The 26084-nt window shown below is 43.6% G+C and overlaps 2 protein-coding genes across 6 annotated transcripts in view; both read left to right on the top strand.

The window, feature by feature from the left end:
• Positions 1-7995, top strand: part of PAK1IP1 (PAK1 interacting protein 1) — an 18497-nt gene extending 10502 nt beyond the window's left edge. For 2 of the 3 annotated variants that reach the window (XM_025206226.1, XM_006025444.3), the window contains exons 8-10: positions 3399-3498; positions 6207-6333; positions 7777-7993. In XM_025206226.1, the coding sequence (XP_025062011.1) occupies positions 3399-3498; positions 6207-6333; positions 7777-7937 (388 nt within the window). In that variant the 3' untranslated portion in view covers positions 7938-7993. Of the gene's footprint in view, positions 1-3398; positions 3499-6206; positions 6334-7776 lie in introns of all 3 variants that reach the window. The other variant, XM_014520738.2, reaches the window with a different exon arrangement.
• Positions 7996-11453: 3458 nt separating this feature from the next.
• On the top strand, positions 11454-18657 carry LOC102381307 (transmembrane protein 14C-like). Of its 3 annotated transcripts, none has more exons than XM_006025443.3 (5): positions 11454-11572; positions 13629-13705; positions 17026-17127; positions 17431-17518; positions 17755-18657. In XM_006025443.3, exons 1-5 carry the CDS (start codon positions 11460-11462, stop codon positions 17810-17812), a joined length of 438 nt encoding a protein of 145 aa, XP_006025505.2. In that variant the 5' UTR covers positions 11454-11459; the 3' UTR covers positions 17813-18657. The 3 variants fall into 3 exon arrangements, with proteins under 3 accessions (XP_006025505.2, XP_006025504.1, XP_025062016.1); XM_006025442.2 differs by lacking the exon at positions 11454-11572 and adding an exon at positions 11577-11662; XM_025206231.1 differs by lacking the exon at positions 11454-11572 and adding an exon at positions 11806-12158.
• Positions 18658-26084: the final 7427 nt, after the last annotated feature.

The raw sequence follows: 26084 nt of genomic DNA, 5'->3' as shown, positions 1-26084 counted from the left end.
TTTATGGGGAGGGTTTGAGGGTATGGTGGGGGGTGCAGGGAGCCTCCCAGGCACACCCCCTGAGCAGCTCAGCACCCACCCTGCCCCAACATCCTGGAGCCTGTGTACCCTGCAGTGCCTCCCCACCACCACCAACAGCATGCAACCCCAGCCTGCCCTGTGCCTACTTCATACTGCTTGGGCATGACACGTCCTGCCACCCCCTGGGCCACTGGGGCTGGAGCGGCTCCTTCAGACTGCTGCTGCTGCCACTAGCCCCAGCCCTCCAGTACCGATAGGGACCTGCGCATATGGCCATGACCCAGCATGGTCCACGTCTGCTCTGGACTCATCCATGCAGGCTCAGCAGCAACAACAGAGGCAGCTACCGGGCAGAAACTTGCTTGGCGCAGGGGAAAAGTGGCCCCTCACCCTCACTGTTGCCAGATAGTTCTTGGTGCAGCTGCCCAGAGTCGGTGCTGCGCTGAGCTGCCTTACAGCTCCGCCGCCATCACCAACCACCTCTGGGCTGCCCAGCGTGGCAGTGGTAACAGTCCAGCATAGCTGCAGGGCAGCCTGGTGTGGCACAGGCTCCAGGTGGCTGCACCAAGAACTGCCCGGCAACAGCAAGGGGGAGAGGCTGCTTTTCCCCCATGCCGAGCAACAGTTTCTGTCCAGTAGCTGCTTCTGCTGCCGCTGTTGAGCCTGGATGGGTGAGTCCAGAGTAGGTGTTGAGCACACTGGGTTGGGGCTGTGCATGTGGGTCCCCACCAGTACCACTGGGCTGGGGCGAGCAGCAGCCAGAAGGAGTTACTGCTGCCTAGAAAGGCAGTCCATCTGCGGAGCCACCCTAGCACCAGTGTGTGCCCAGGAGGCAGCAGGATATGCCATGGCTGGGTGACACCTGAACCAGGCAGGACCAAGGACCCACCACAGGCTGGACAAAGCCCTTCTGTGGGCTGGATCTGGCCTGCGGGCTGTATTTTGCCCACCCCTCTATTAATGTGTGGCCAGGTAACAACTTAAGACTTGTTTAACAGGTTAATCATGTCTTGAGTGTAATGTGTACCAGGGACCTAAATGTGGTAGCTCTGCCAGAAAAATACTCTGTAACATAGACAAGGCTTCATCTCACTTGTTCGTTAAATAAAAGCCTGTGGCTCTTCTGGTTGAGGAGAAAACCTTTATAAAGTGAAAGTAATAGAATCTGTAACAAGTGAAACAATATAGGAATACCTGCATGCATCTACAAAAAATGGAAACCATAGCTCTGATAGGTATGAACTGCCTTGTTTTTCCAAATGGTATTAATTCAAATGCCCAGTTGTTATTGTGCGGGTCGCCTCCCGATCTCGTCCATGTCGCCATGTGCAAGCCGGGAGCGATATGCGGACCCGTTTTTGCGCACGCGGGCTGTGGCCAGCAGCCCGGGCACGCAGGGTCGAAGAAGACCGGTGGCGAGCTAGAATTAGTTACGGACGCGTAATGGTTGATTAAAAGATTGTTTACTTACACCAAAGATGGTCATGGTGTAGGCTGGACAGTTTTCCAGGCTCAGCTCCGCTTAAGTCCTCGCTAGAGGACTCCGACAATTGACCCCGGAGTGGTTGAAGCTCCGCGGGTTCGGCTTGGTAATTGGCCCCGGAGTGGTTGAAGCTCTGCGGGTTCCGTAGTTTCAAAGGAAAGGGATACGTCTTAGGATTGTGCTCAGCGACGGGGAGAGGCTAGAGGCCGTTTGGCCCCCGGAGTGGTTGAAGCTCCGTGGGTTCAGTAAATAGGCCCCCGGAGTTGTTAAGACTCCGTGGGTTCGGTAAGTCGGCCCTCTATTGTCCTCTTAAGGAGAAAAAGAAGCTGGGTTCGAAGGGATTAGCAGTGCTTAGAAATCTTCATGCTCTTTCTCCCAAACTCCAGTTGCTTTCTCTCTCTCTCTCTCTCCAACTTGGGCGGAAACCTCCCAAGCTCTTTATACGGCTAGCAAGCCAATCGCTAGCCGCCACGTGTGCATAATTTAGGATCGGCCAATAATGTGGCACAAATCTAAATACAAATGGCGGGAACTCCTTTGCACCGTGCATCACTATGATGCAAAAGAAATGTACCATGCAAAGAAGGCTACAAACTGGTGGGAAATACTGTTTTGCACGCGGGTTCTCTATTGCAGCAGAAAACTCTACCGTGCAAAGGAGCTGCAATTTGGCGGGGACATAATTTAGCGGTGCCGAAGCACACAAAAACAAAAAACCACAACTTTGGGTTGTGACAGTTATGATTTAAATATTTACCTTACTAAATATTTCTTTGATGATTAGAGTATATAAAAACGTGGAATGACTTGTGTTTGAAACAGAGATTGCCAAATAGGGTGGAGGCAGGGATGGAAAATATTACAGTGGAAGAGCATGTTACTTTCTTAAAACATCACTTGGCTTCAGTCTTGCTGCTGTTTGCATCAGGGACAAAGCTCCCATTAACTTCAAGTGAGAACTGGATAGGATTTTTATGTACCAAAACAAAAAAGCATCAAAATCTAGTTGCCTTGGTAGCATTAGCACTTTTTCCCTGGTCTTCCCTGCAAAGTAGTATGACTCTTGTTTTATATCAGATGTTAAACAATAAAAATGAAAAAAAAAACATGGATGCAACAACAGAATGGATTTTATGGATTAGATGTGAAAGTGACAGCAGCTATAACTTAGTTTTGATTATAGGTTCCATTCATGGGGAACACAACAGGACATTTTAATTCCCATATTAAATCCCGTTGCTGAGTGGAGCCAGAAAAACAAAAAAAGTCTGTTTAACATGTCATGATGCACCATTTTTTTAAGTCATTTTAAGATTTTGAGATTGTGTTTTTTTAATTTGACAGTTTATACAGCCTTTTACTAAATCTAAAGGGTCATTCATTAAATGTCGTTACCCGTTTATAGCTTACCCTTATGACTAAATACAGTCATATAAAATAACACAGTTGACCTCAATACCAGACAAAACCAGGGGAGTCATGTATATTCTGCATTACCCTTAAAATACAGATCTGGTATTCTGTCCTAATAGGTGCCAATTCACAAAGGCATGTGCTGAAGTTCTTTTGATATCAATGGATCTTTAATATGAACTTAAGCATTAAAGTGCTTTTCTGAGTAAGGGTCCTAACATTCTTTGATATACATTTTAACAAAGGTAAATATTACTTTTTGAAACACAAGAGATGAAACAATTTACCCCCTACGTGTATAGCTGCACCTTACACACCTAAATCAAAGGTATCCACATACAACATCCATTGTACGTAATTCATTTTTTCAGTTTTACCTTTTTTTTTTTTTTTTTTTAGTTTCTGTCACTTCTTAATGTTTGTCCTTATTGGCTTTAAGCTGTCATTGTAATAAGCAAATAAGCATTTCATTTTATCCTAGAATTAAAGATATATACAGCTTTGAAAGAGAAGGGCAACAGGTTATGGTTACTGCATCCAGTGATGGATACATTAAAATGTGGAGTCTCAATCTCAATAAGGTAAGCATATTAACAACTTGTGCAAAAACTCTGGATAATTAAATTCCAGAATTTTAGATTTTAGAGTGCTTATATAGGTTAATGCTAAAGAACATCAGAAATGTATTTGTAATCTTGACACGGATAATTTTTGTACTGTGTTCAGCAGCACTCTTTTATACATATGGATCTTTCGGCTAATTGTTTCTTTGTTGCAGTGATTCTCAACTAAAATGCCATGGTACTCTGGGATGCCTTGAGATCCTTTCAAGGGTGCCACACAATGCTACATACCCGTTATGTTTGCAAGCATGATTCACAAGATAAGCCCATAGATTTCAAATAGAAATTCATAGTTGTGGTCTTTCTGAGTTCTTTGCAACAGAAAATATCTGTATTATTTTCTGTAGTCAAAAAAAAAGTGAAAACGAAGAGCCGTCGTTTTCTGAGGGTGCTGTGAGTCCATCCAGGGTTGCCTTGAGTCTAGACAGGTTGAGAATTACTGCTTATTGTAACTTCTTAAATTTTTGGTAATGACAAAACATCTGGTAAAATTATCTAGATCAGTGGTTTTCAACTGGGTCTGCAGGCTACATCTAAGGAGCCTGCGAAAGATTACTATGATCAATCAAAAGTATGTGAATACCCACACTTACAGGCTCCACAACTCCATTTTACATTTTTAGGGGTCTGCAAATGGGAAAAGGTTGAAAACCATGGATTTAGATCTCACTCCCCATCTTCTGGGTTTTGCTGTCTGATTATTAACTGACAAAGCTCACAGCTTTCTTGTCAGTTTTATGTCTGCCTGCACAACACTTTCCTTTTTGCCAATAAAAGTATTAATGTATTTACACTCAAAAATAAGGGTCCTAACATTCTTCTATATACATTTTAGCAAAGGTAAATATTATTTATCTGGTGACGGAACCCATTCTCTCTGCTGGCAGTATAATGGTGCATCTCCAGGCACTAGGGGCTTCTGCTGCCATTTGGAAAACATCAGAAGGTATGCACAGGCAAGCCCGCACCAGCTTATTGCTGTGGTCCCTTCAGCAGCTGATGCCTTCTGAGGATATACTTTGCCCTGGCTGGCACTGCCACTGAGAGGACCCGGCAAACACCAAGCAGACATGAATGCTCGGATGGCAGACAGCAGCCATCATAGAATTTCTAGTGATGAAAAATAGCACAATATAGACAAGGCTTTATATGCATTAGTGATTGCTATCAATGTCAGCAATGCTGGTGACTAAACATCACCCAAAACATAAACAATATATATTTTTTTTTACTTCGTGCGAGGAAAAATATTGGTTTGATTTGAAAAATTCAAACATGGTGAAGCACTGAGCCTTTCCATATCATCCTGAACACTTTTCTAGCATTTTCAAATTTTTATTATTGACATAGCAAGCAAATTCTCTCTGCTTGCGAATGTCTTGCATTTTTCCATGATGTATAAGGTGAACAGTTTTAGCAGGGTTAGTTTGTCAAAGCTAATGACTTTTCAATAAAGATGAAGAATTGTAGCCAGTGATTCACATAGTTAATTCTAAATGTGGCTTGAGTTGTTACTGTTCCCTGTTCATCCTCAGGACATATTGGCCATGTATACATATGTGCTTTACTGCCAAGTAAATTAATTAGCTGTGGAGTAAAGCATCACCATCTACACATGAGATTGTAGTAGGCTGCAGTAAGCTAATTTATGCCACAATAAAATAGTACTCTCTAGGACAGTACTATCTTATGCTGGGGTAATTTACTGTGATTAAATGCACATATAGGCACTGACCAACAGCATAAATTGCACCCAGTCAGCCCAACTAGGTGGGGGCTAGATTCTTGTCTGCTGCCTAGTTACACAGCTTCACATTTCAGCACCCTTGTTCCCCAGCCAGCCCCAATGCCACCCAGAGCCTGGGTCTGAGCAGACCTGGCATAAACTGCTCTGCCTCAGCTCAAGTTACTGCTGTCCTGGGCACACATGTAACTGCTGTACCTGGGAGTAGTTTATTCTAGCTCAAACTGCTCTGGAGTTTGTTTCAAATTAATTTAATGTGTAGATACATCCATTATGCTGTAGTGATGTATGCTAGAATATTTGCCTAGGCTTTCCTCGGATGCAGAATAACTTGCATTTAGGAAATATGAAAGATGTGTATACAGCAATGCAGTTATAATGGTAGAAAGCTGTTGAGGGAACACCAAGAAACCAGGATACATTTAACCAGTTAATTACTGCATTAGTTCACTTGAATTAGCCCTGTCAAAAGAAGAAAAATTAGTTCACTTGAATTAGCCCTGTTAAAAGAAGAAAAATTAGTTCACTTGAAGAAGCCCCGTTAAAATGAAGGTTAACCATTTGAAGCTCTGTTAGCTGACTTTGAAGTTTTTACACTACAACAACTGGCTCAGCTAACAGTGCTTCAGTCACGTTAAATTACCTGAGTTGAGTTAATATTAATGAAAAGCACATTTTTCTTGTTGAGGCTTGTCCCTAAAGGAACTCTCTCCCTGACAGTTTACAAAACCAAAGATAAAAGTTGAGTTGTGAGCAGGATGTTGTACAAGTTATGGGCTTACTTCTTACATGTGTGTAGGCCCTTAGCTTCCTGTGATATCAGTGGGAATTAGGCATATAAAATACCTTTTTAAAAAGTAATCTAAGCCTATGTTAAGCTATATTGAAATAAGTTTGAATTAATCTATTTGTTTTTTCTCAGATCCAGGATGCTCCATCTTTACTGTGTGAAGTCAATACTAAAGCGAGGCTTACATGTCTGGCAGTATGGTTGGACACAGCTTCAGAAACTAAAGAAAACTCTGACAAAGCTGAAACCTCATCCTGTGGTAACCGAAATTATACTATTCATAATCTTATTTAGTTTTCACTGGTGAGGAAGTCGAGCATACCAGAGAGGGTAAATTAGATTCTTCTCTTTCTTTTGCAACAGTTAACAGGATTTGTTTACCAAATTCCAATTAGTTGTGACTGTTTAAAGCAATTGAAAGGAGCAAACATTGGCCTGCAGTATGTTTATCACTATGATGATGCAGTGGGCACAAAAGAGGTTTGCATGCTTGTCGAATCCTAGTTTGGCAGCTAGAGACAAAGTGTTGCTTGTAAACTGGGTAGAGTTGACAGAGACCATTAAATAACTCCTACGATGGCATTTGCAGAAATCACCTTTCAAAATAGAAGTAGACATTTAAATGTATTTCTTTAAAGTATTTTCATCTTACAATATAACACCTTTTTAAGGGTACAGTAACATCCTTACAGACTTAATTTCTGAAATATTCCAAGCTGAGCAACATCTTAGTTCTCTATATCCTACTGTAATCATTTTAAACTAAGACTCATTGGAGTGACATTTATGTAAAGTAAAATGCTCAGGCTCTGAGAATACTGCTCTTAACTGGAGGGATGTTAAGGATGGCTGTCTAACAGGTCACAAGCTTGTCAGTTGTGTGCATATCTTACGTGCAGACAGATCTTTATAGCTAAGGATTGGCCTAGCTTAGAAAATATGGCCCAGTATATTTTCATTCTATTCTTATGTGTGATCATCTGTTTAAGTATGTTAGTTTGCTCTTCAAAAGTGTGAACACTACATGAAAAATGAGCATTTGGCCCACTCCTCATCTCCCCCCAAAATTGAAGACTGTATTTCCTTGCATACCATATGCCCCCAGGTAAGACATGCATCTTGTTCTAGAAAGGCAGAATTAAGAGAAAAAGATGTTTCTAGAATCTTATCTGCCACAGCATGGGCTTACCATGACTGGTTACTAGCCACATGCAAAAGGAACTTGTCACTTACCTTCTTCTTGCAGCTTCACAACTAAAAGTTTATTTAACCCTGACATGGGCACTGCTGAATTGGCATGGCCAAAAATTGCTGGCACTAAGGCAGTGGCTCTAACAAGGTTAAACCTTTAGCTGTGGAGCTGCAAGGAAGGGGTGAGTGATTCCTGAGGAATGAACTCTATTCTTCCTGCATATGACTGGGAAGGGAGCACAACTCCAGCAGCCATTCCAGGATTCCCATGCATCCCTCCTAGTATGAAATCAGCTTCCTTGCCTAAAACTCACCTTTTTCTAAAAACTACCTGTCCAAAATTGGGGTCCATGTGTGGTATGCAAGTAAGTATAGTATGCAGCTCATGCAGTTTCAGTTTATGTCAAAATGGGGTGATATAAATATGCACATTGTGCTAACAGACACAATGGAGATTCAATATGTTGACTGTACAAATAATCCTATATGAATACTTTTCTGTTTGTTTTAGCAAATGAAGATGAGCAGCCATTGATTACCAGGAAAAGGAAAGTTTGTTGGACTGATACTTCTGATAAATCAACAAAAGTAGAAAAGCATGTGATGCCCAAGAAACAAAAATTGGGAGGTGCACAGCAAAAGAAGAAAAAAAATCTGCAGAGCCGAACATGAGTGTATATTTCCCACTCACATAATAAGCAGATATTAGTAAATTTGCTACCACTCTTTTTCTTGTTATACCTCTTACTTCTGCTAATGATATTTTTCCTTCCCAAGGTATAAAACTCTCTTTGTTTTCAGAAGTGGTGATTTTTTTTTTTTCTTCTAAACTGATAAATACTGAACTGTTTTGGAAGATGGCGAAACAGATGGTACCAGCTTCTCTTGAACCCTATCATGGTGAAATGAATACATAATATAAAATATTTCATTTATATTTTCATATATACCAAATATAACATGAATTATCTCTTTGAATGGGTCTTAAAATTCAGTTGAAAACTACAGGGATTTCTGTAGCTCTGGATTGGTATGTTTTTTGTCTTTAACTGTGAAACCAAAACACCAAAACCCAGTTTAAATTAAATATACATTAAAAATACCTGCAGTTGACTGTTTTCACACCCATAAGAAAACAATAGATTTTTCTTACTCCATATATTTTCTCCCTTCATTGCCAATTAGTTTAAGGCAATCCTACTATGCTATCCTTTATGTTTGAAAACTGTGACTGCCATAAAAGCCCTTCTTCATACATGAGTGGAAAGAAACTTGAGATAGTACACCTATGTTCAGTAGTGAGTCTGTACCAGTTGTTCTCTGTGTGTAACTACTATATTGGTCATTCTTGGGACTCAGGTAGAAGAAGGCCTGTTTTTTGTGTCCCAGTCAGGCTTAGGAGGGAGATGAGCACTGAGCTGCTCACGTTGAACTGCACACCACCATTTAATTGAAAAAGCAGTGGCAAGCTAGTTTTAAGCAGCTGTGTGGATAAAAGTTTAATTCTTTGATATTTTTAGCACCACTCTGGGGATATAATTTATCTTGGTGCACAAGGCTTTGACAACAAAATATCAGTGCAAAACACTTTCTTCTCAAAACACATTCCTTCTGCTAGTGTGCCATAATTGGTGTTGGAAGGGGGCTCTGTTCTAATTCATGCTGTTATGAACATTATTAAGGGTTGAAAACTCCTTTATATACAGGCTTTCTGGTAAACGGTAGACATAACAATTGCAAACAGTGCTAATCAAGACTATCTTAAATGTAGAGATCTGATACAAACTGAGTTAGAGTGATATAGTACTGTTTACTAGACATGAGCCCAGGAATCAGTTTATCATCGGCATCTGCATTTTCCTGTGAGTTTGTCAGTGGGGTTTGAAACTGGCATTTCTGCTTAAGCCCACTTTTAGTTTTCACCTCTAACTAGAGGGGTATATACATTATTTTCTGCTAACAGCAGCCTCAAAATTGTGAATGTTACTGATGCAATATCCATAAGATTGGCCTTCAGCCATACTGGCAGCTATCCTAGGTCAGTCTGAAATGCATCTCCTATTATTAAGTTATAACTGTCTCAGAAATATTTTTCATATTTGCTTTAGGTTGAAGCCCAATATTATTGAGTTGTGTATGCACCAGGTTCCTTTTGGGTATTTTTAACGTGTGTGACATGGTAATGACAAACTCGGGCCCTGAGGAACAGATAAAAAAAAGTGTGTTTTTTAGATGGTAAACATTTTAGCTGACACATTTGCCTTGCAGGGTAAACTAATAGAACGTTTCTGTGGACATATGTATTTATTTGATAAGGTCTAGGTTAGCTCCATAGTAAAATATTTGTTGATATCATGCTTGACAAATCCAGCAGGCTGGCTGCTGATAACACAGACACTCTCCGAAAGATCAAAAACTCTTGACAAAATGGTCTTGTCACAACCCAAAGGGTGTGATTTTTGTTTTTGTGTGCTTTGGCACTGCTAAATTGTTCCCGCTAAATTATAGCTTCCTTGCACGGTGGAGTTTTCTGCTGCAAAAGAGAACCCCGGTGCAAGGGAGAATTTCCCGCCAATTTGAAGCTTTCTTTGCAGGGTGCATTTCTTTGTTGCAGCACAGAAGTGCTCGTTGCAAAGAGTTCCTGCCATTTGTATGCTAATTTGAGTCCCGTTATTGGCCAGTTCTAAATTATTCGCGCGTGGCGGCTAGCGATTGGCTTGCTAGCCGTATAAAAGGCTTGAGTGGTTTCCGCCCAAGTTGGAGGACTCCACGAACACCAGGAGGAGGAGATTTCACGCTGTGTGAAGATCTCTAAGCGCTGTGGATCCTTATAGACCCAGCGCATTTCAAGCAGGCAACGGAGGTGTGATCAACCTCTAGCCTCTCCCCGTCGTCGATCGCAGCCTAGATGTATCCCTTCCTGCGCGCAAAAGAACCGGACCCACGGAGCCTAGCAAACTTCGTGTGAGTCCTTGCCAGACGACTGACCTCAGAGCTCTTCTACCCGGGTTCGAGTCCTGCAGGTTTATCTTCCCGTCGCCGAAAACCCCTTGCGACGTACCCTCGTGTTTTGCATCTTCCCGTCGCCGAAAACCCCTTGCGACGTACCCTCGTGCCCTGCAGGTTGGAGTTTTGTTTTGTTGTCTGTCTGTAACTGCAACTCAAGCAAGGTTTCCAGCCTACACCACTGCCATCTCAGTGTAAGTAAACAATCTTTTAAACTACTGCTAAGCGTTTGTGCCTAATTCCAGCTCGACACCTTTCCTCTCCGACCCGGCATGCCCGGGCTGCTGGCCACAGCCCACGTGCAGCACGGAAAAGGGCTCAGGTCGCTCCCGGCCTGCACAGGTCTTAAAGCAAAATTGCAGTCATGGCTGCTGGGATCGGTTTGTAGCTTAGCTACTGCAGTCTTCCTTAAAGGAAAATGTTCACCCAACCAAAAAGACATTCTGCTCCACTTTCTTTGATGTGGAACCAGGTTGCTCTTTCTTGCAGGCACAGGGAAAGGGGGAGACTGTTGTGAAGAATTCATCCTCATAAAGAGGATGAAGATCAATTTCTCCACTGTCAGCAGGTTTTCACCTTAGGTGGGGCCCTGGGCTGTGTGGATGCTAGATAAGGTCCTTTGTGTCCTTTGCTCTGGGCTTGCGCTCTAGCTGTCCTCTGAGGCAGTTCTTCTACCATGGCACAGCCATCATAGACCTGCCCTCCTAGGAGTGAGCTATGGTAGGACACAGCCTTCAAGATGAGACTTGTTAAGGAGGGGAGCTCAGAGCAGATAAAAGAAAGAACCCTGCCTAGAAGGGGGAAATGTGCATCAAACTATATACACAGTAGTTTGAAATGAACAAGAAAGAGTTTGTTTGCCCTCTGAGCTTCCATTTCTGGGAATGTGTCATTTGCAACAAGAGCCAGGAAGTCCATTTCAGCTAGAAACAGCTGAACTTGAAGGAACCACCCTGCACCCCGCTGACCTTGAAAGGGGGGCTCTCCCCTCATCTCTGCACAGGCACCCACCCTTTTGCCCACACCCTCTTGGCTTGCACTACGCAGCCCAACACTGGCGTTATGTTCAAGGGTCTGAATCCACAGGGGTGTGCACCTAAAACTCCCAAGCAGTGGCTGTGGGTGGGATCAGCTGCAGAAACAATGGGGGATAGTTTCAAAAAAGAGGACGGGTGGGGGCGGAGGGGAATGCCCCCCCGCCAGCCCTGCCGGTGCTCAGCTCCTGCCCCTCCCATCTGCTCCGGCCCCCTGGCCCCGCCCGCGGGGCGGGCTCGGGCCTGCAGCAGGCGCCGCGAGTGCAGGTCAGTGCGGGCGGGGGCCGGGCTGCTCCGCGATCTCCGCGCAGCGATGCGGGGGCTGGGGCAGAGCGCGGAGCGGGGCGAGACCGGGAGGTGGGGTCAACATCTGGATTGGATCGGGTCTGGGTCGGGTCAGGTCAGGAGGGTGGGAGGAGAGTAAGGGAAGTGGGGTTTACATCTGGATCGGATAGGGTCTGGGTCTGGACCGGGTCGGGAGGGGGGAGTAAGGGAGGTGGGGTCTAGAACTGGGTCTGAATCCAGATCTGGAGAGGAGAGGAAGGTGGGGTCTGGATCTGGAACCGGGTCTAGGTCTGGGTCTGGACCCGGAGGGGAGTAAGGGAAATGGGGTCTAGATCTGGGTCTGAGACTGGAATGGGGTCATGGGGGTGAGAGGGAGGTGGGGTCTAGATCTGAATTGGATTGGATCTGGTCTGGGTCTGGACCTTCATCTGGGTCTGGGTTCAGATTTGGGAGGTGGGGTCTGAACCTAGATCTGGATCTAGTTCTGGGGCTGGGGCTGACTACATCCAGCCCAATCTCTGCCTTGACTGTGAAGCCAGGGGCTGGAGCAGCCACAGAGCCAACAGAGGTGGCTGCATTTCACACTGTCATCAGGGCTGGTGTTTAGTGGGGAACCAGCCCCAGGGGCTTCTGTTGAGTCTGGCTGCCTTAGAGCAGAGATTCTCCTCCAGGGCTGCCTCGGGATCCTTTCAGGCAAGGTTAGCCCTGGGAGGTGCGCTGCCAGGATGCACAGGATAAACCTGGAGGAGATCCATGGTGTAAAAGCCATTCTGCTGTGCTGCGGCCTTTCTGAGTTCTTTGCAGCAGATGAATTACTCTGTTCTTTTTGTGCACTGAAAAAATTCAGTGAGAACTAAGAGTGTACTTTGAGGTGGTGGTGGGAGCTTGAATTAACCTCTAAAAGGGTTGAGAACCACTGCCTTAGACACTGCCCCTCCCTCAGCACGTCGGTTCTTTCCAGAGCTTTAGACCTAATTTTCCTCCAATGTTTTAAAAATCCTTCCTAATGTTTTAGGCTTTACCATACTGGATACAGCCCAGGGCTGTTTCAGTTTTGGTGAGATCATGGATCAGCTTTTATGGGATTATGGGATTTCTTGGGATTTTATGTTTGTGAGGTTCATTTGTTCCTGTTTTGCCAATGTTTGATCATGGGTGGATTGGAAGAGAAGTATAAGGAAGCTCATATTGCAATTTCCCATTCTGGGGAGTGCCCCTCTTGAAAGCATAGAAGCGGAAAGGGATCTTGGAGTCATTATTGACCGCAGCCAGCCAGGCCAGCCATACCTTGTCATGCATCCAAAGGTGCATCTCAGGCTGGTCCAGAGAGGTGATACTCCTCCTCTATGCAACTTTGGTCAGGCTGCAGTTGGAGTATTGCGTCAAGTACTGGGCGCCGCACTTCAAAAGGGACATGGCCAGCCTGGAGAGGGTTCAGAACAGGGCCACCCGCTTGGTGAGAGGGCAACAGGACAGGCCCTATGAGGAGAGACTGGGGGACCTGAACCTGTTCAGCCTCAGCAAGAGGAGGCTGAGGGGGGACCTGGTGGCTGCCTACAAACTCATCAGGGGGGATCAATAGCAAATAGGTAGAGTCCTTTTCTCCCCACCACCACCTGGGGTGATGAGAGATAATGGTAATAAGCTGATGGAGAATAGGTTTAAGTTAGAGATCAGAAGGCAATATTTTACAGTTACGGTGGCCAAAATCTGGAACCAGCTTCCCAGGGAAGTGGTCCTCACCCCTACCTTGGGCAAATTCAAGAGGAGGTTGGATGATCACCTGTCTGGGGTCTTGTGAACCCAGCATTCATTCCTGCCTGTGGCAGGGGGTCAGGCTAGATGATCTGTTCAGGTCCCTCCTGACCCTAGCTACTATGAAACTATAAAAAAAGAAGTGTCAGGGATTTCATCTACAAGTTTAATTCATTGGTTCCTTCATAAGCAATCAAGTCCATTTTAAAAGAAAACTGGCTGGGTGGAGGAGGAGAGGAAATTAAAACAGTAAATAAGTGTTGATGTCCTCTTTGTACTCCAGAATGGCTTGGGACTGGATTGGCTTTGGCTATGCAGCACTGGTTGCATCAGGAGGAATAACTGGTTATATTAAAGCAGGTACGGTATTGGTAAACCTTTACATTTTCTGATACATAATTGTTTAAAATGTTATATGATATCTCCTATGTAAAAGTAAAGGAGTGAGTTTTCTGTACAGCAATTATCTCTAACTTTGTGCTGTTGTTAAGTTTGACAGTTAGTGCTGTATGCTGATAACTCTCTGTAGTTTTGGGTGTGGGGGGCACTGTTTTATTTGAGTTCCTGTTTTTGAATGATAAATTCCCTATCAGGCACCTACTCCTTACCAATATTTGGCTTTATGCTTTTTTATTCTTTGAGTGACTCCATGTAAGCGTGCTTCAGAGAGGCTTTAGTGCTGCTGTCTTGAACATCAATGACCTATACAATTGTATATTACCAAATAATATATAAGACAAAATTTTCAATGCTTTTTTCCTTAAGACAGTAATTATTTTTATTTTTCATAAATCATACTAGCTCCATCTTACACACCACACTTAATTCTCTTATCACGTCAGAAAATGGTACATTTAAGCTGGTAACTGCTGCTGCTCAGAGAGCTGATTTTTCAAGGTTAACTTTTCTGTAGGAAGTCCAACCTGCATTATGTTTGCGCTAGCTCTGAATTACTCTGCCATGTTGCTTTGCTAGACTCGACTGAACATGGTGAGGCTTGGAACCGTATTCTCTCATTTGTTGTTCCATTTCCTGAGTTTGTCTCCTTCATGCAGATACGTAAATCTTCAGTTTGAAAGTGCTTGTAGGGAGGCCCTTGCTTTATCTTGGGATCCTCGTGAGTTCTTTAGGACAGGTTGGTGTCTAATGAGGTCTTGAGCTATATGCTGTTCCCTGAGGACCTCTTGGAATCGGCAGGAGTTGTGCCCATAAATGTGATTAAATTGGAATTTAGGAGAGCTTACTAGTGTGTTTTCTGCTGACTTACTTTGTCCTTTGCACTGTGAGTGGGGATATGTGGTGAGGAGGGCATTACAAAATAATAAGCATTGTTATCCTCCCGTCGCTGCTGGCACAACTGAGACAGAGTTGCCCAAGGTCATGTGTCAGGTCAGTAGCAGAGTCAGGAATAGAACCCACATGTTCTGACTCCCAGTCCTAAGCTTTTTGAAAGGAATAGTAAAAGTGAATAAGGTAACTCAGAGAAAAAAAGGAGGGTGTTGTGTCCCCGCTAATAACTAAGACTAGCCTGTGACAATAAGAATATTAGATAAGCATGCTAGAAATGGAAGAATGGTAGCTAAGTGCATGGCTCTGTCTTTGGGTATAATTTACTTGACTTTTCTGTATCATCATCTGTATTTTAAATATACAGCTGCAGATATTGAACCAGTCAGGTCATAGTATTCACAGACCGTTCCAATATCCCGGCAAAAAAGGAGATGCCTATTATTCACTCAATCTGGCAATAGTAAGGCCTCACCTGAAGTGTTGTTTTGGCCCCACACTTCAAAAAAGATGTGGCCAGATTGGAAAGAGTCCAATAGAAAGTGACAAAAATGATTAGAGTCCTAGGAAGCATGATTTATAAGGAAAGGTTAAAAGAATGGTGATTATTTAGTCTGGAGAAAAGAAGACTGGAGAGGAATTTGATTAGTCTTAAAGTAACTGAAAGCCAAAGATAGTGATAGATTATTCTCTGTGGCTGTAGGAGACAGGGCAAGAAATAACTGTCTTAAACTGGAACAAGGGAAATTTAGGTTGGATATTAGGAGAAACTTTTAAATTTGTGAGTGGTGAAGCATTAAAACATTACCTAGAGAAGCTGTGGAATTTGCATTCTTGGAAAGTCTTAAGAGCCATATAGACAAACACTTGTCTAGCAAGGCTTAGACAGGGATGGTCCTGCCCTGAGCTGGGAGTTGGATCGGATGATCCTGAGTGCCATTCCAGCCTGATTTATCTATGATTCTATATCTCAGTCACCACAGCTCACCCCCTCAATACACATATCCAGCATCATCCCTCCCCATTATTTCCCTTGTTTATCCCTCCTGCCAGATCGGAACCAGTTTGTAGCTGAGCTATTGATACTTTTCCCAATGGAGCTTTCAGAGTCTGTGAATCCTGCTAAGCATCTACCTCTACAACCAAATATATGCCAAGTCAAGTGAGTTAGTGGCACATAAAAGGGCCCCCACTGAGCTGGCACTGATAATAAAATACCTAGTCAGAGTTACAGACCAGGCCAGAGCATGTGGCTAGTGCAGGGTACAAGCAGAATTGACACTGATTTGGTTTCGTGTAGCACTAAGTGCTTATCATCCTGGTAAACTTGGAGTGCTGATGTTTGCCAACTGCTCTGGCAATTTCCAGTCTAAAGGTGACCTGCAAATAGAAAAGACAAAGTACTGCCCCCAGCAGCAACAGGTGCTGAATGCAGCCTTTGCCTGGCTCCTGGAGACATCATGCACTTAACATAGGTGGAGGCATTTTGTCAATCCCATGTACATGGCAGTCATTTGTGAATCCCTGAGGACAAGACTGGAAACAGCAGCCTGCCCCCACCTCCTTTGACAATCAGGAGCTGTGCTTTTCACTAAAGACTTGATCCAAAGCTCCAGTAATCACTTTCCAACATCTCCAGTGGGCTCTGAATCAGGTCTTGCGTGTGTTTAACCTTTTATAATTTATTTTTATCATCAATGCCTCAGAGCCCTTCTCTATTAAGCCATTCCATTGTCTAACTGCTCTTGCTGTCTAGTTTAGTTTAAATTTCATTTTTTTGAGCCTAAAGCCACTACTGTTTGATTGATCCCCATCTTTTATGGTACTGCCTCTCTGGGAAGTGTGGTAACATTGAACTGAAAAAAAACCCCAAATTTCCTTTATTTATCATGGGTCTCAACTTTGATCCCTTTACTTTTCTAGTTATACATCGTGTCGTTGTAAGGCAACCAATGCTTTATTTGCACATTAAAGGACAAAAGACAGTAATATTGTCTGCAGGATTATTTAAGCATGGTGCTTTGTTAGGTATGAATGATGGCTATGTTTGTAAAATTCAGGCTGTCTAAGTATTAAGATCCTTTGATTTAACCCGGGTGTCAAAGATGTGGCTTGCAGGCCAGATATGGCCTATGGAACCATTTCACCTGGACCACAGGGTTCCTAATGGGGCCAGGGGATGAGGTGGTGAACTGTGGCTGAGGCTCGGCTTCATTAAGCCTGGTGCTGAAGCTGGCAGGTCCAGATTTAGCCCAGGGGCCCAGGTGAGTGTTGAAATCCCTGATCTAAACTGTAGTCTGACTCAGAAGAGTGAATAATGATTTTTTTGTTTGACTGCTTTATGAACCATATTCATGTCTGCTCTTCTAATAATGCCCTTTGTTTTATTCAAGGTAGTGTCCCATCACTAGCTGCTGGTCTTCTCTTTGGCAGTTTAGCTGGACTAGGCGCTTACCAGCTGTCTCAGGATCCAAAGAATGTGTGGCTTTCCCTGGGTAAGTCTCCATTTAAATATATCTGCAAAACATAGACTAATGGTTTATTAGATTTAAAACATCTATTATATGGTGCAGCAGTAGCTGCACCACAGTCAGATTATATTACCAAGTTCAGTTTTAGCAGGAGCTTCAGATCTTTTAGTTAAAAAAGGACAGTTTTCTTGACTTTTATGTGATAGAAACAGGTTTCATATTGTAATCAGTGCTATTAATTATAGCTCCTTTTCTGCTAGCTCTGAATTAATGTCCCTCACATGTCCCCTCACCTGCTAACCTGGGTTCTTTTTATCTTTTACTTAGTTGCATCTGGAACATTGACTGCAGTTATGGGAATAAGATTTTTCAACTCTGGAAAATTCATGCCTGCAGGATTAATTGCTGGTGCCAGGTACTACACATGATGCTGTTTCTGATCCCACCCCATCTGCTTGACTCAGTCTTCTTTAATTAAACTGAGACTACATTTTCTAAGAGTCTAAATGAACAAGAAAATAGGAAAGTTTAATCTTGGTTTAAACAAATTATTTCAGTTTGCTACTTTCTGGAGGAAAGTACATACATTTGTTTTGTGTTTTTATTTTATTTCTTTAATTCAGTGAATTTACTCTATTTTCCTTTAAACAGTCTGTTAATGGTTGGGAGACTTGGTCTGAAGATGATGGAAAAGCCACACGATGAATAACTGTGCATATGATGTCACCTGATATGTGTACAGAAAGTGTGAAAGCGCAGCTGCCTGAAGATGCTACACAAAATGAACAGAGAATATGCAACCATTTCTAATATCAAATAATAATGTGATTTTTTTGAATTACTTTTTTTTGTACTAAGAAAATTGATTGGAGGGATTTTTTATATACAAAATGTCATTTATATCGAGTCAGTCAGTAATCTCTATTGCATGCTAAGAAATTGAGTTAGTGTTAATTTAATTTTGCTGATACGTTTTGCAATGTAACCCTCCCACTTTGTTTGTCACTCAGAAAATGTATTGCAACATTTTAGAAGGAAGGGAAACTTGGAGCCAATGCAATCATAAAGAAAATACCCACATTAGGCCAGAAGGAGTACTTGCCCAAATACAACACAGTCCATATGTATGTCTTCTTTCATAATGAGTACCCAAACCATGGATAAGGATGTGTCTGTATAACACGCTAATATTTTTCTTCAACTTGTATTGCAAAATTATGTTAAGCAAAATGACATTTAAGGAGACTGATTTTATTATTATTATTTTTGTACTAGGAAAAACAGGATTAGTATTGCAAAACTCTTTCTGATTGGGTAATATTGTGTCTGTTTTGTCTGTTTTCTTTCTTGTGTCTTTCCAATGCATAGCTATCCACATGCAGTCCTTGATCACATGTAAAAGACTCACCTCTTTAAGTGGAGGAGGAGATGGAATGAAGTATGTGTACTCTGTTAACACTGCATTAAAGCCTCTGTAAGAGGATGCCTCTATAGTAGATTATTTAAATAAGCTGTGCTTCGGTTCATGAACCATTAAAATGAGTCTAAAATATAGTCATTTGAATATTCATTCCTAATTAGAATTTAAATTGTGTAGATCTGGTTTTAAAGGCATAATTGGGATTAGAATCTACAGGCATTTATAGCATCTCCGCAACTAACAGATAAACATTCTGCCTATGCTAGGAAATCTTAGGAAAGCAGCACTGGACAATAACACTACTGCTACTAATGTTCTCCCATGACGGTGAAAGGAGCAGGCTGTCAATGATCAGCTGGCAGCTGCTGAAAAGTAGCAGCTTCCAAGGACAGCTCCCCTGCCCTGCAGGGGTGGCAGGGATAAGAATTGCTGTCCTTACCCCTTCCAAACCCCCAGGCATTCTCCCCACTCCTTCCACAATCCTGGACCCATGCAAGAGGTGGGGGGAAGATGTCCTAGGTTTTCTCGGGCTGATTCAAGCTGTGAGGAAATGCCTTCTCTTCTTGGACAGTCCCAGGGAGACCTAGAAGGGATTGGGGAGCAACACAGCCACTGTTTGGACCATTCTGGGGCTCTCTGGGTGGTTCAAGTGGCAGGAAGTCTTGCTGCCCTTTTATCAGAGAGCCTTAGTGCTGTTTGAAGGGTAGAAATCAGTGCTAAGGCTTGAACAGTTTTGGCACTGTTGAACCACCTGGCAGCACGGTCCCTGCAGAGCTCCCTGACAGTTTGCCATTTGGTAGGCTATTGGGGCAAGCAGAGGACTATGAGACAGTGGAGTTCCTTGTGGCCCCCAAAATAGTGTACATTCATTATAAGTGGCACCAAAAAACTTTCTGGGAAATATGTTGGTGGGAAGGCCTGACTTTTTTTTGTGGAAGAGCTGGTTTTCTTCCATGGAAAAAACTCTTTTAAACACTTGTACACTAGCTTTTTGTGCAAGGAAAAAAGACTTTTCCTGGCACAGATAAAATGCCTGTCCCTGACCCTGGACTACTGCCATATCAATTTAAACCTTTGCTTCTGTTTACTGCTACTTGTACAATTGATACCATGTTGGCTCTGCAGGATCATGTCTAAGGGGGAAAAAAAAACAATTTCAAATACATAAATTGTTATTATAAAGAAGAAACTTTCACAAATTATTTTCCATGGCCACTGGGGATATCTGGTTCAATACTATCCCTGTATAGCATCCACTTCTGATACTGTTTGAGACCAAGATACAGGGATAGATGGACCATTGGTCTGACCCAGTATGGTACTTATGTTTTTATGCTCTGGAACAGATTACCTAGGGTGGCTCAGTTGCCTCCATCACTGGAAATTTTTACAAGCAACAGGCTGGACAAACATCTCTCAGGCATGCTTTAGATATAATGAACCTGTCTGTGTGTGGGGGGGAGGGACAAGCTGATGTCTAGAGGCTCCTTCTAGCCCTGTCATTTGAGGATTCCAATGGAAAAAGGAAAGGAGTATATAAGGAAAAACAATCATAAATTGAAGATTAATTAGAATGTTCTATAACATTTTTTTTTAGTAATATGCTAGAACTGTATAGACTAGTATGACCTTTGCTCATACTCTACAGTGATATTTAACTACTATTCAGTTTTTGTATATCAAAACACTTTTGGGGAGGCAGTTGTGTGCCCCTTAGGCCCCTGGCAGACATTCAGTTATGGGCGCAATGGGTTCTGATCTGCTATCCCAACAATTGCGCCTTCTACAATGTTACAGGAACTGTAACTGGGATTGGGGATCGGATTCTAATTGCACCATATTGCCAGTGCAGTAGGATCCTGGGATCACGATCCTGGTCAAGTATCAAGCCAGTCAGCTGATCAAGGCTCCCAGCCTCTGGAGCACAATATAATCAAGGACCCCAATGTGTCCCCAGGGCTGGGAGCCTCAATCAGCTGACTGCTGCTCAACCTCAGAGGTGCATCAAAGCCAAGGCTCTGGTAGGCCCCCTAGGCTGGGAGCAGCACTCAGCTAATCAGTGCTCCTAGCCTTGAGAGCCATTGGAGTCAAAGGCTCCAACGTGCTCCTCATGCTGAAAACCTCGATTGGCAGATCAGTTGATGAGCCTGGCTGCACATTAAGTTTAAGTCATGATGGGAACTACCCACAGTTACTACATATATTTTATGTAATAAGGATGGCTGCTTACAGATGTAAAAAAAACCCCCTCATGCTTTAGTTTAAACTTGGCACATCCCTGCACCAAGCCCAGCGCATGTCCAGAAGAAGCATTGCATTAGTTGGACTCGGCTTGCCCAACGTCTGTATAGATTGGGTGCTTCAGCAGGGCGTTTTTGGCACTTTTATCTAATACAAAGGTGGGCAATTATTTTGGCTGCTTACTGAGTCTTGGCAAGCCATTGAGGGCTGCATGGTAGGTAACCAGGGGCAGATAAATATTAATTTTCTAAATTTTTTAGGGGCCCCACAGGCCAGATAGAATGGCCTGGTAGGCCGCATCCGGCCCATGGGCCACGTTTTGCCCACCCCTGAAATAGCTGATTGAATTGGCTATTAGATACAAGTGCCAAAAAAAAGCCCTGCTGAAGCATGCAGTTTATACAGATGCTACGATGTCTGCCTCTTCTGGTAAAGCACTTTTTTTTTCATGTCTGTCAGCAGCCTTTTTTGTGGCTTACTCCCTGTTTTATCATGCCATTAATTGCATGCATGTGGGTGGGGTACTACTTACGGCAGGGGTGGGCAAAATATGGCCTGCAGGCTGGATCTGGCCCACTAGATTGTATCTGGCCTGTGGGCAGGCAGCTGTCAACTCATGGGCTACAGTGGCTGCATGGTGCCAGGTGGGCACATGGGGCTTTTTCTGCTGCATTGGGTGGGTGGGAGGGACTGCTTCTGCCCAGAGCTGACATGGCAGCATTAGGTGACCTTGGCAGATGCCCTAGCGTCAGCTGTGGACGTAACCAGCAGGTTCTGGGTTAGGGTGGGGAATGGGGCATGCTACAGCTGCAGGCAGGTTCCCAAGAGGGTGAGGGGGGAGAGAAAGAGAGAGAGGTAGCTCTTATGAGGACACCAAAAGTTATTAAGTGGCCTTCCACCCAAAGTAATTGCCCATCTCTGACTTAAGACATGACTAATTGGTTAACATCTGCCCAAGGGCCTGATTGAAACAAGCCCTAATAAATTACACAACCACCTAATTTGGGTAAATTGAGGTCCAGAACAGTAACTCATATTTTATGCACACTAATAAAATGTACACATAATACTTTCCTTTTTTTTTTTAATAATACTTGAAGCAGACAGTAACAACTGTATTCCTTGCAAGGACTGTATAAAGTACGGACTTCATAATCACTGCATTGAAGCTTTCACGTTACCCTTGTGGCGGGCCAGTAGGGGGCGCTCCTGCGTTGAGCCGCCCACCTCCCTGCTCCCGACCACCTTCCAGGCTCCGAGTGCCTCCCTTAGGGTGCCTCCCGTCCGGCCAACCCCTTCCCTGGAGCACACCCGCTAGCCTGGGGTTCCCGCTACCACCATCCAAGGCTCTGGACTCACTTCTGGCTCTGTGCACCTTGGAAAACACAGGCCTGATCGTCCAATGGGTGCTAGACCCAGTACAAGCACTTGGGGCACTTCCCCAAGTCAGGGGCTGATTAGGAAGCCTCCCTTAGTCCACCGACCTAAGGGGCCTCCTTGGCATAATTTAGACCCACCCCTCAATAAGTCTCCCACACCGGTCACAAAGGAGAACTTTATTGATTACAGGGGTAGGGCAGAAATAGGGTAAAAGGTAGAGCAATATCAAGAAATCTTATAGGAATATCAAAGGAATCCCATAGAGCAAACCAGGGTGGCTGAGGTAGCCGTTTCAACACGCATCTGAGTTACTGAAGCTCCGCATGGATAATGGCTGCCCTTCTTCCTGGCCCAGGCCTTTTTAAAACCTCCCTGACCTCAGCAGCCGGTCCAATCGAAGCTGCCAATACTGGCTACAAACCGTCCAATCTGCAAAGCATCCCTGGCTACCTGGGCCCGCGCGCAGGGCCGGGTCTTTCCCCCCACCTGCCCAGGTGACCAGAGCATCGCCTCCCAGGTGCCAGGCTTTTGTCTGCAGACAAGGAGCGAGATCCCCGCTGTGAGAGATTCAACAGCAGCCTCTCAGGCCGGCTGAGACAGGTCTCTGGAGAGGGGCACCGACGGGGCATTTCTGCCACAACCCTGTTCTGTGTTGCAAGCCAGAGTGATGTTTTCAGTTTACTGGTTGCTGCAAGAGCCTTTGAGCAGCCCATTAAAAACTTCCTCTTAGGAGAAGGAAATAGTCTGTTGAAAGATAAATCTATAGCTCTCAGGCCAAATTGCATAGCTGTGCAAGTTCCGTTAGTATCAGGTCTCTAAAAGCTGCTTACTTTTCTTTTCTATTGCATTCAGTTTTTGCAAGGCTTCAAATTAAATACTTAATTACACACACAAATCCTTTATTAGATTTGCTGCAGTACCTCCAGCAGTATGGTACTCACTCTGGCCATGCTAAAGCACAGATGCAACACTGATCTGGCTACAAGGCTACATATTGACCAACCAATTTATGAATAACCCCTACATTTTCCTAGAATTGCAATAAATTAAACCTTCTTTAACTCTTAGCAGAAATAATACCAGCTGTCACCTGGGCTTTGAAAGAAGACTGCTAAGAAGGAGAAGAAAAACTTCATCATTGGAAAAAAAAAACTTGCCTAAAATGAAATGGGAAATGGTTAAAAGATAATGCCTAGGGGCTGCCCTACTTTATTTCTTGCTCCAAGAATATAGCATGATTCTTTGTTTTTAATGCAGAGCTTCCTCCAAGCTATCAGTCTGCTAGAGGCTCTGAAAGTTCAATTTGCCATGGCCCAGTTCTGTCATTCATTGGGCCATGAGCTGTCATCTCCAGCCGAGGGTCAATCCATGCTGAATAAATATGGCCTGAGGTAATAAGCAGATACCATTTTGCTGTGCTGTAATTTCCTAGCTGGCTGGCATTATTCATTCCCTCAGATGGAATAATTTCATCACCTGGAAAAATGAGCAGGAGAAGCTTAAGGTAGTTATTTCATAAATAATCTATTCCTTAATAATTTACAGAATAAATAATATTCCCTAAATATAGAGTCCTTGTGCCACTGAACTCCCTAGAGATGTTGTAAAATGCCACTATAAGAACTGACACCAAGTGAAAGGATGACATCTCCACCCCTTTGCCCAGAGCTGGAGTAGCATAGGCAAGGGTGCCATACCTCAGGTCTTCCAGGTATAAAAATAAGGTAACTTTACTATACTGACCACATGGAGGTGCCAGGAGACTTATTTCCTTCACATTTTTAAAGCACTTATAGATCCTTTCCAGATGCTGTATAAATGTAAATTGTTACCAGCATCTTAGTTTTTAACATGAGGAAAAGGCATAAGAACCTGGGTCTGATCATCCCCCTGGGATTGGACTGTGGAAGGTCTTCCTCTGGGATTGGATTGTGGATGGTCATTTCTAGAAATGGACCTCACTGTTTGCTCTTAGGGTGGAAAAGGGTATTGTCAGCCAGATCTATGGTACCATTCTTCCCTGCCCTGGGCCATGATGATAAGTCCTTATGGTGGTAGAACTGTGAGTAGGGTGGGACATGTTACAAGAAGGGCTGGGTTGATGTGTAGCCTGAAAGTTACCATGGGAGATGCTTTGCAATGAAGAGTCCTTGCAGAGGAAAAGGCTTAAATAGAAGAGGCCTTTCCCTCAGCTCCAGCTTGTCTTTGCCCCCAAATTAAACAGCTTCAGCAACATGACATGCTTAGAATGAAAAAGCCCCCCACAGCAGGGTCAAAACTGCAGGGGTTGCAACCCCTGCTGAGGCCACAAAGTCTGCCAAGTTTCAAAGAGATAGGTGCAGGGGTTTTGGGGAAACTGCACCTCAAGCTGCGGACAAGCAAAACTCATGATATGGGTGACAGTGTGTGTGTGTTAAGGCACAGCAGGGTGAAAGCTGCAGGCCTGCTAGACCCTGCTGTGGCCACGAAGCCTGCCAGCCGTCAAGGAGATAGGTGCAGGGGGAGTCTGGGTTCTGGGACCCTGCACCTCTGGCTGCTGACAGGCAAAACTGGAAGACACAGCTCACTAACTGACACCAAGGCAGAAAGCAGGGCAGTTCAAACAATACTGCCTTTTATGCAGTTTTTTCCATCTCTCCCCCAGAGCACTGGGATTGGAAGAGACCTCAGGGACGGGTGACAGTCACTGGCCAGCTATACAGAAACTAGCCTTAATTTCTATGAATATCTGAATTGGTGAAAATGACACCCTAATCAAGGCATCATATATTACATACAGTTTAGTTTTGGTGGATGTTTATGAGACAGAAGAAAAGCTCATATTGACCTGCTACTAATCTACCCATCCTTTCACCTTGGTTTTTCCTTAGAAACTCACATTTATAGGTAATAAAATTGAATTACAACCATAATTAAAACTAAACAGTAATGGTTCCATATGCATATTCTGCATCATCTTTCCAATAGTACAGGTATTACATTAAGCTCTGGACTATATATTTTTCTTTTTGCAATTTTCTGAAGTGTGAGGGTCTCTTGACAGCTTTGATTAGTTCCAATACTTTATGCATCTGGGTTTTTACAGAAGTCTTCTCTATACCCTTGTGCACTTTCCATTCAGCAATTATGCCTATTATTTTGGATCATCTTAAACAACAGAGGGCGCTAGAACTGCAGGAATGTTACAGTAGGATAAAGCAAAGTATTTGTTAAAGAAATGCTAGATGGCAACAAAGAGAATTTTGTCAATACTCCCCATTGCCATGGTACGACATTGACTTAGGAGGCTGGTGCCTACACCCTTCAATCCTCATTCACCATTCATGCTTACTGCTGCTAGCAAGCTAACAAGAATCATATCCAGAATGAAAAATTAAACAGAAGCCCAGCCCTTCTTTCCTATCTGCCCTGCACAAAACTCCTTTCTGGCTCTGTAATTGGAGATCAGTTTATTCCCTGTTGATATGCACAGGAAACATGGTAATAACAGTAAGTATCTAATCTGATTTAGCAATTCAAGGGGCCTCCTGAGCTTAACAACTCATCAGGCTAGGATGGTTAAGGCTCACCAGTTTCTGCAGGTACTGGCCCACAAGGGAGTGATGTGGCCAGTATCACATCTGGCTGCCTTTACCTCCCCAGCATAAATGACTAGGTGCCCATTTACAGATGGGTCAGCTGGGGACAATATTTGCATATAGTCCAGAACAAAACTTGAACTCACACCTACCGAGCTGTAGTGAGACACCATAACTGGTTTGACACTATGCTCACAACCTGGCTTATACCTGGAGATAATATTGATGTGCAAGTGCCTGTCAGGTTGGATTGGCTTGTACCAGAAGTGGAAAGGAATTATAAATAGTGGCTACTCTGAAGTAAGGTTATTGGTTATTTTAATTTTTAAGCCATCTGAACAATGTAGTCAATTATTTCAGTG

Source organism: Alligator sinensis, unplaced genomic scaffold (genome assembly GCF_000455745.1).
Source record: "Alligator sinensis unplaced genomic scaffold, ASM45574v1 scaffold253_1, whole genome shotgun sequence".
Lineage (NCBI taxonomy): Eukaryota > Metazoa > Chordata > Crocodylia > Alligatoridae > Alligator > Alligator sinensis.
The sequence above is the reverse complement of the archived record's forward strand: the minus strand, read 5'-3'. Positions and strand labels throughout refer to the sequence as shown.

Coding starts and splice junctions, on each gene's coding strand:
- LOC102381307 (XM_006025443.3), top strand. CDS start 11,460: ATGCCCCCCCGCCAGCCCTGCCGGTGCTCAGCTCCTGCCCCTCCCATC. Junction 11,573..13,628: donor AGCAGGCGCCGCGAGTGCAG/GTCAGTGCGGGC, acceptor TTTGTACTCCAG/AATGGCTTGGGACTGGATTG. Junction 13,706..17,025: donor AACTGGTTATATTAAAGCAG/GTACGGTATTGG, acceptor GTTTTATTCAAG/GTAGTGTCCCATCACTAGCT.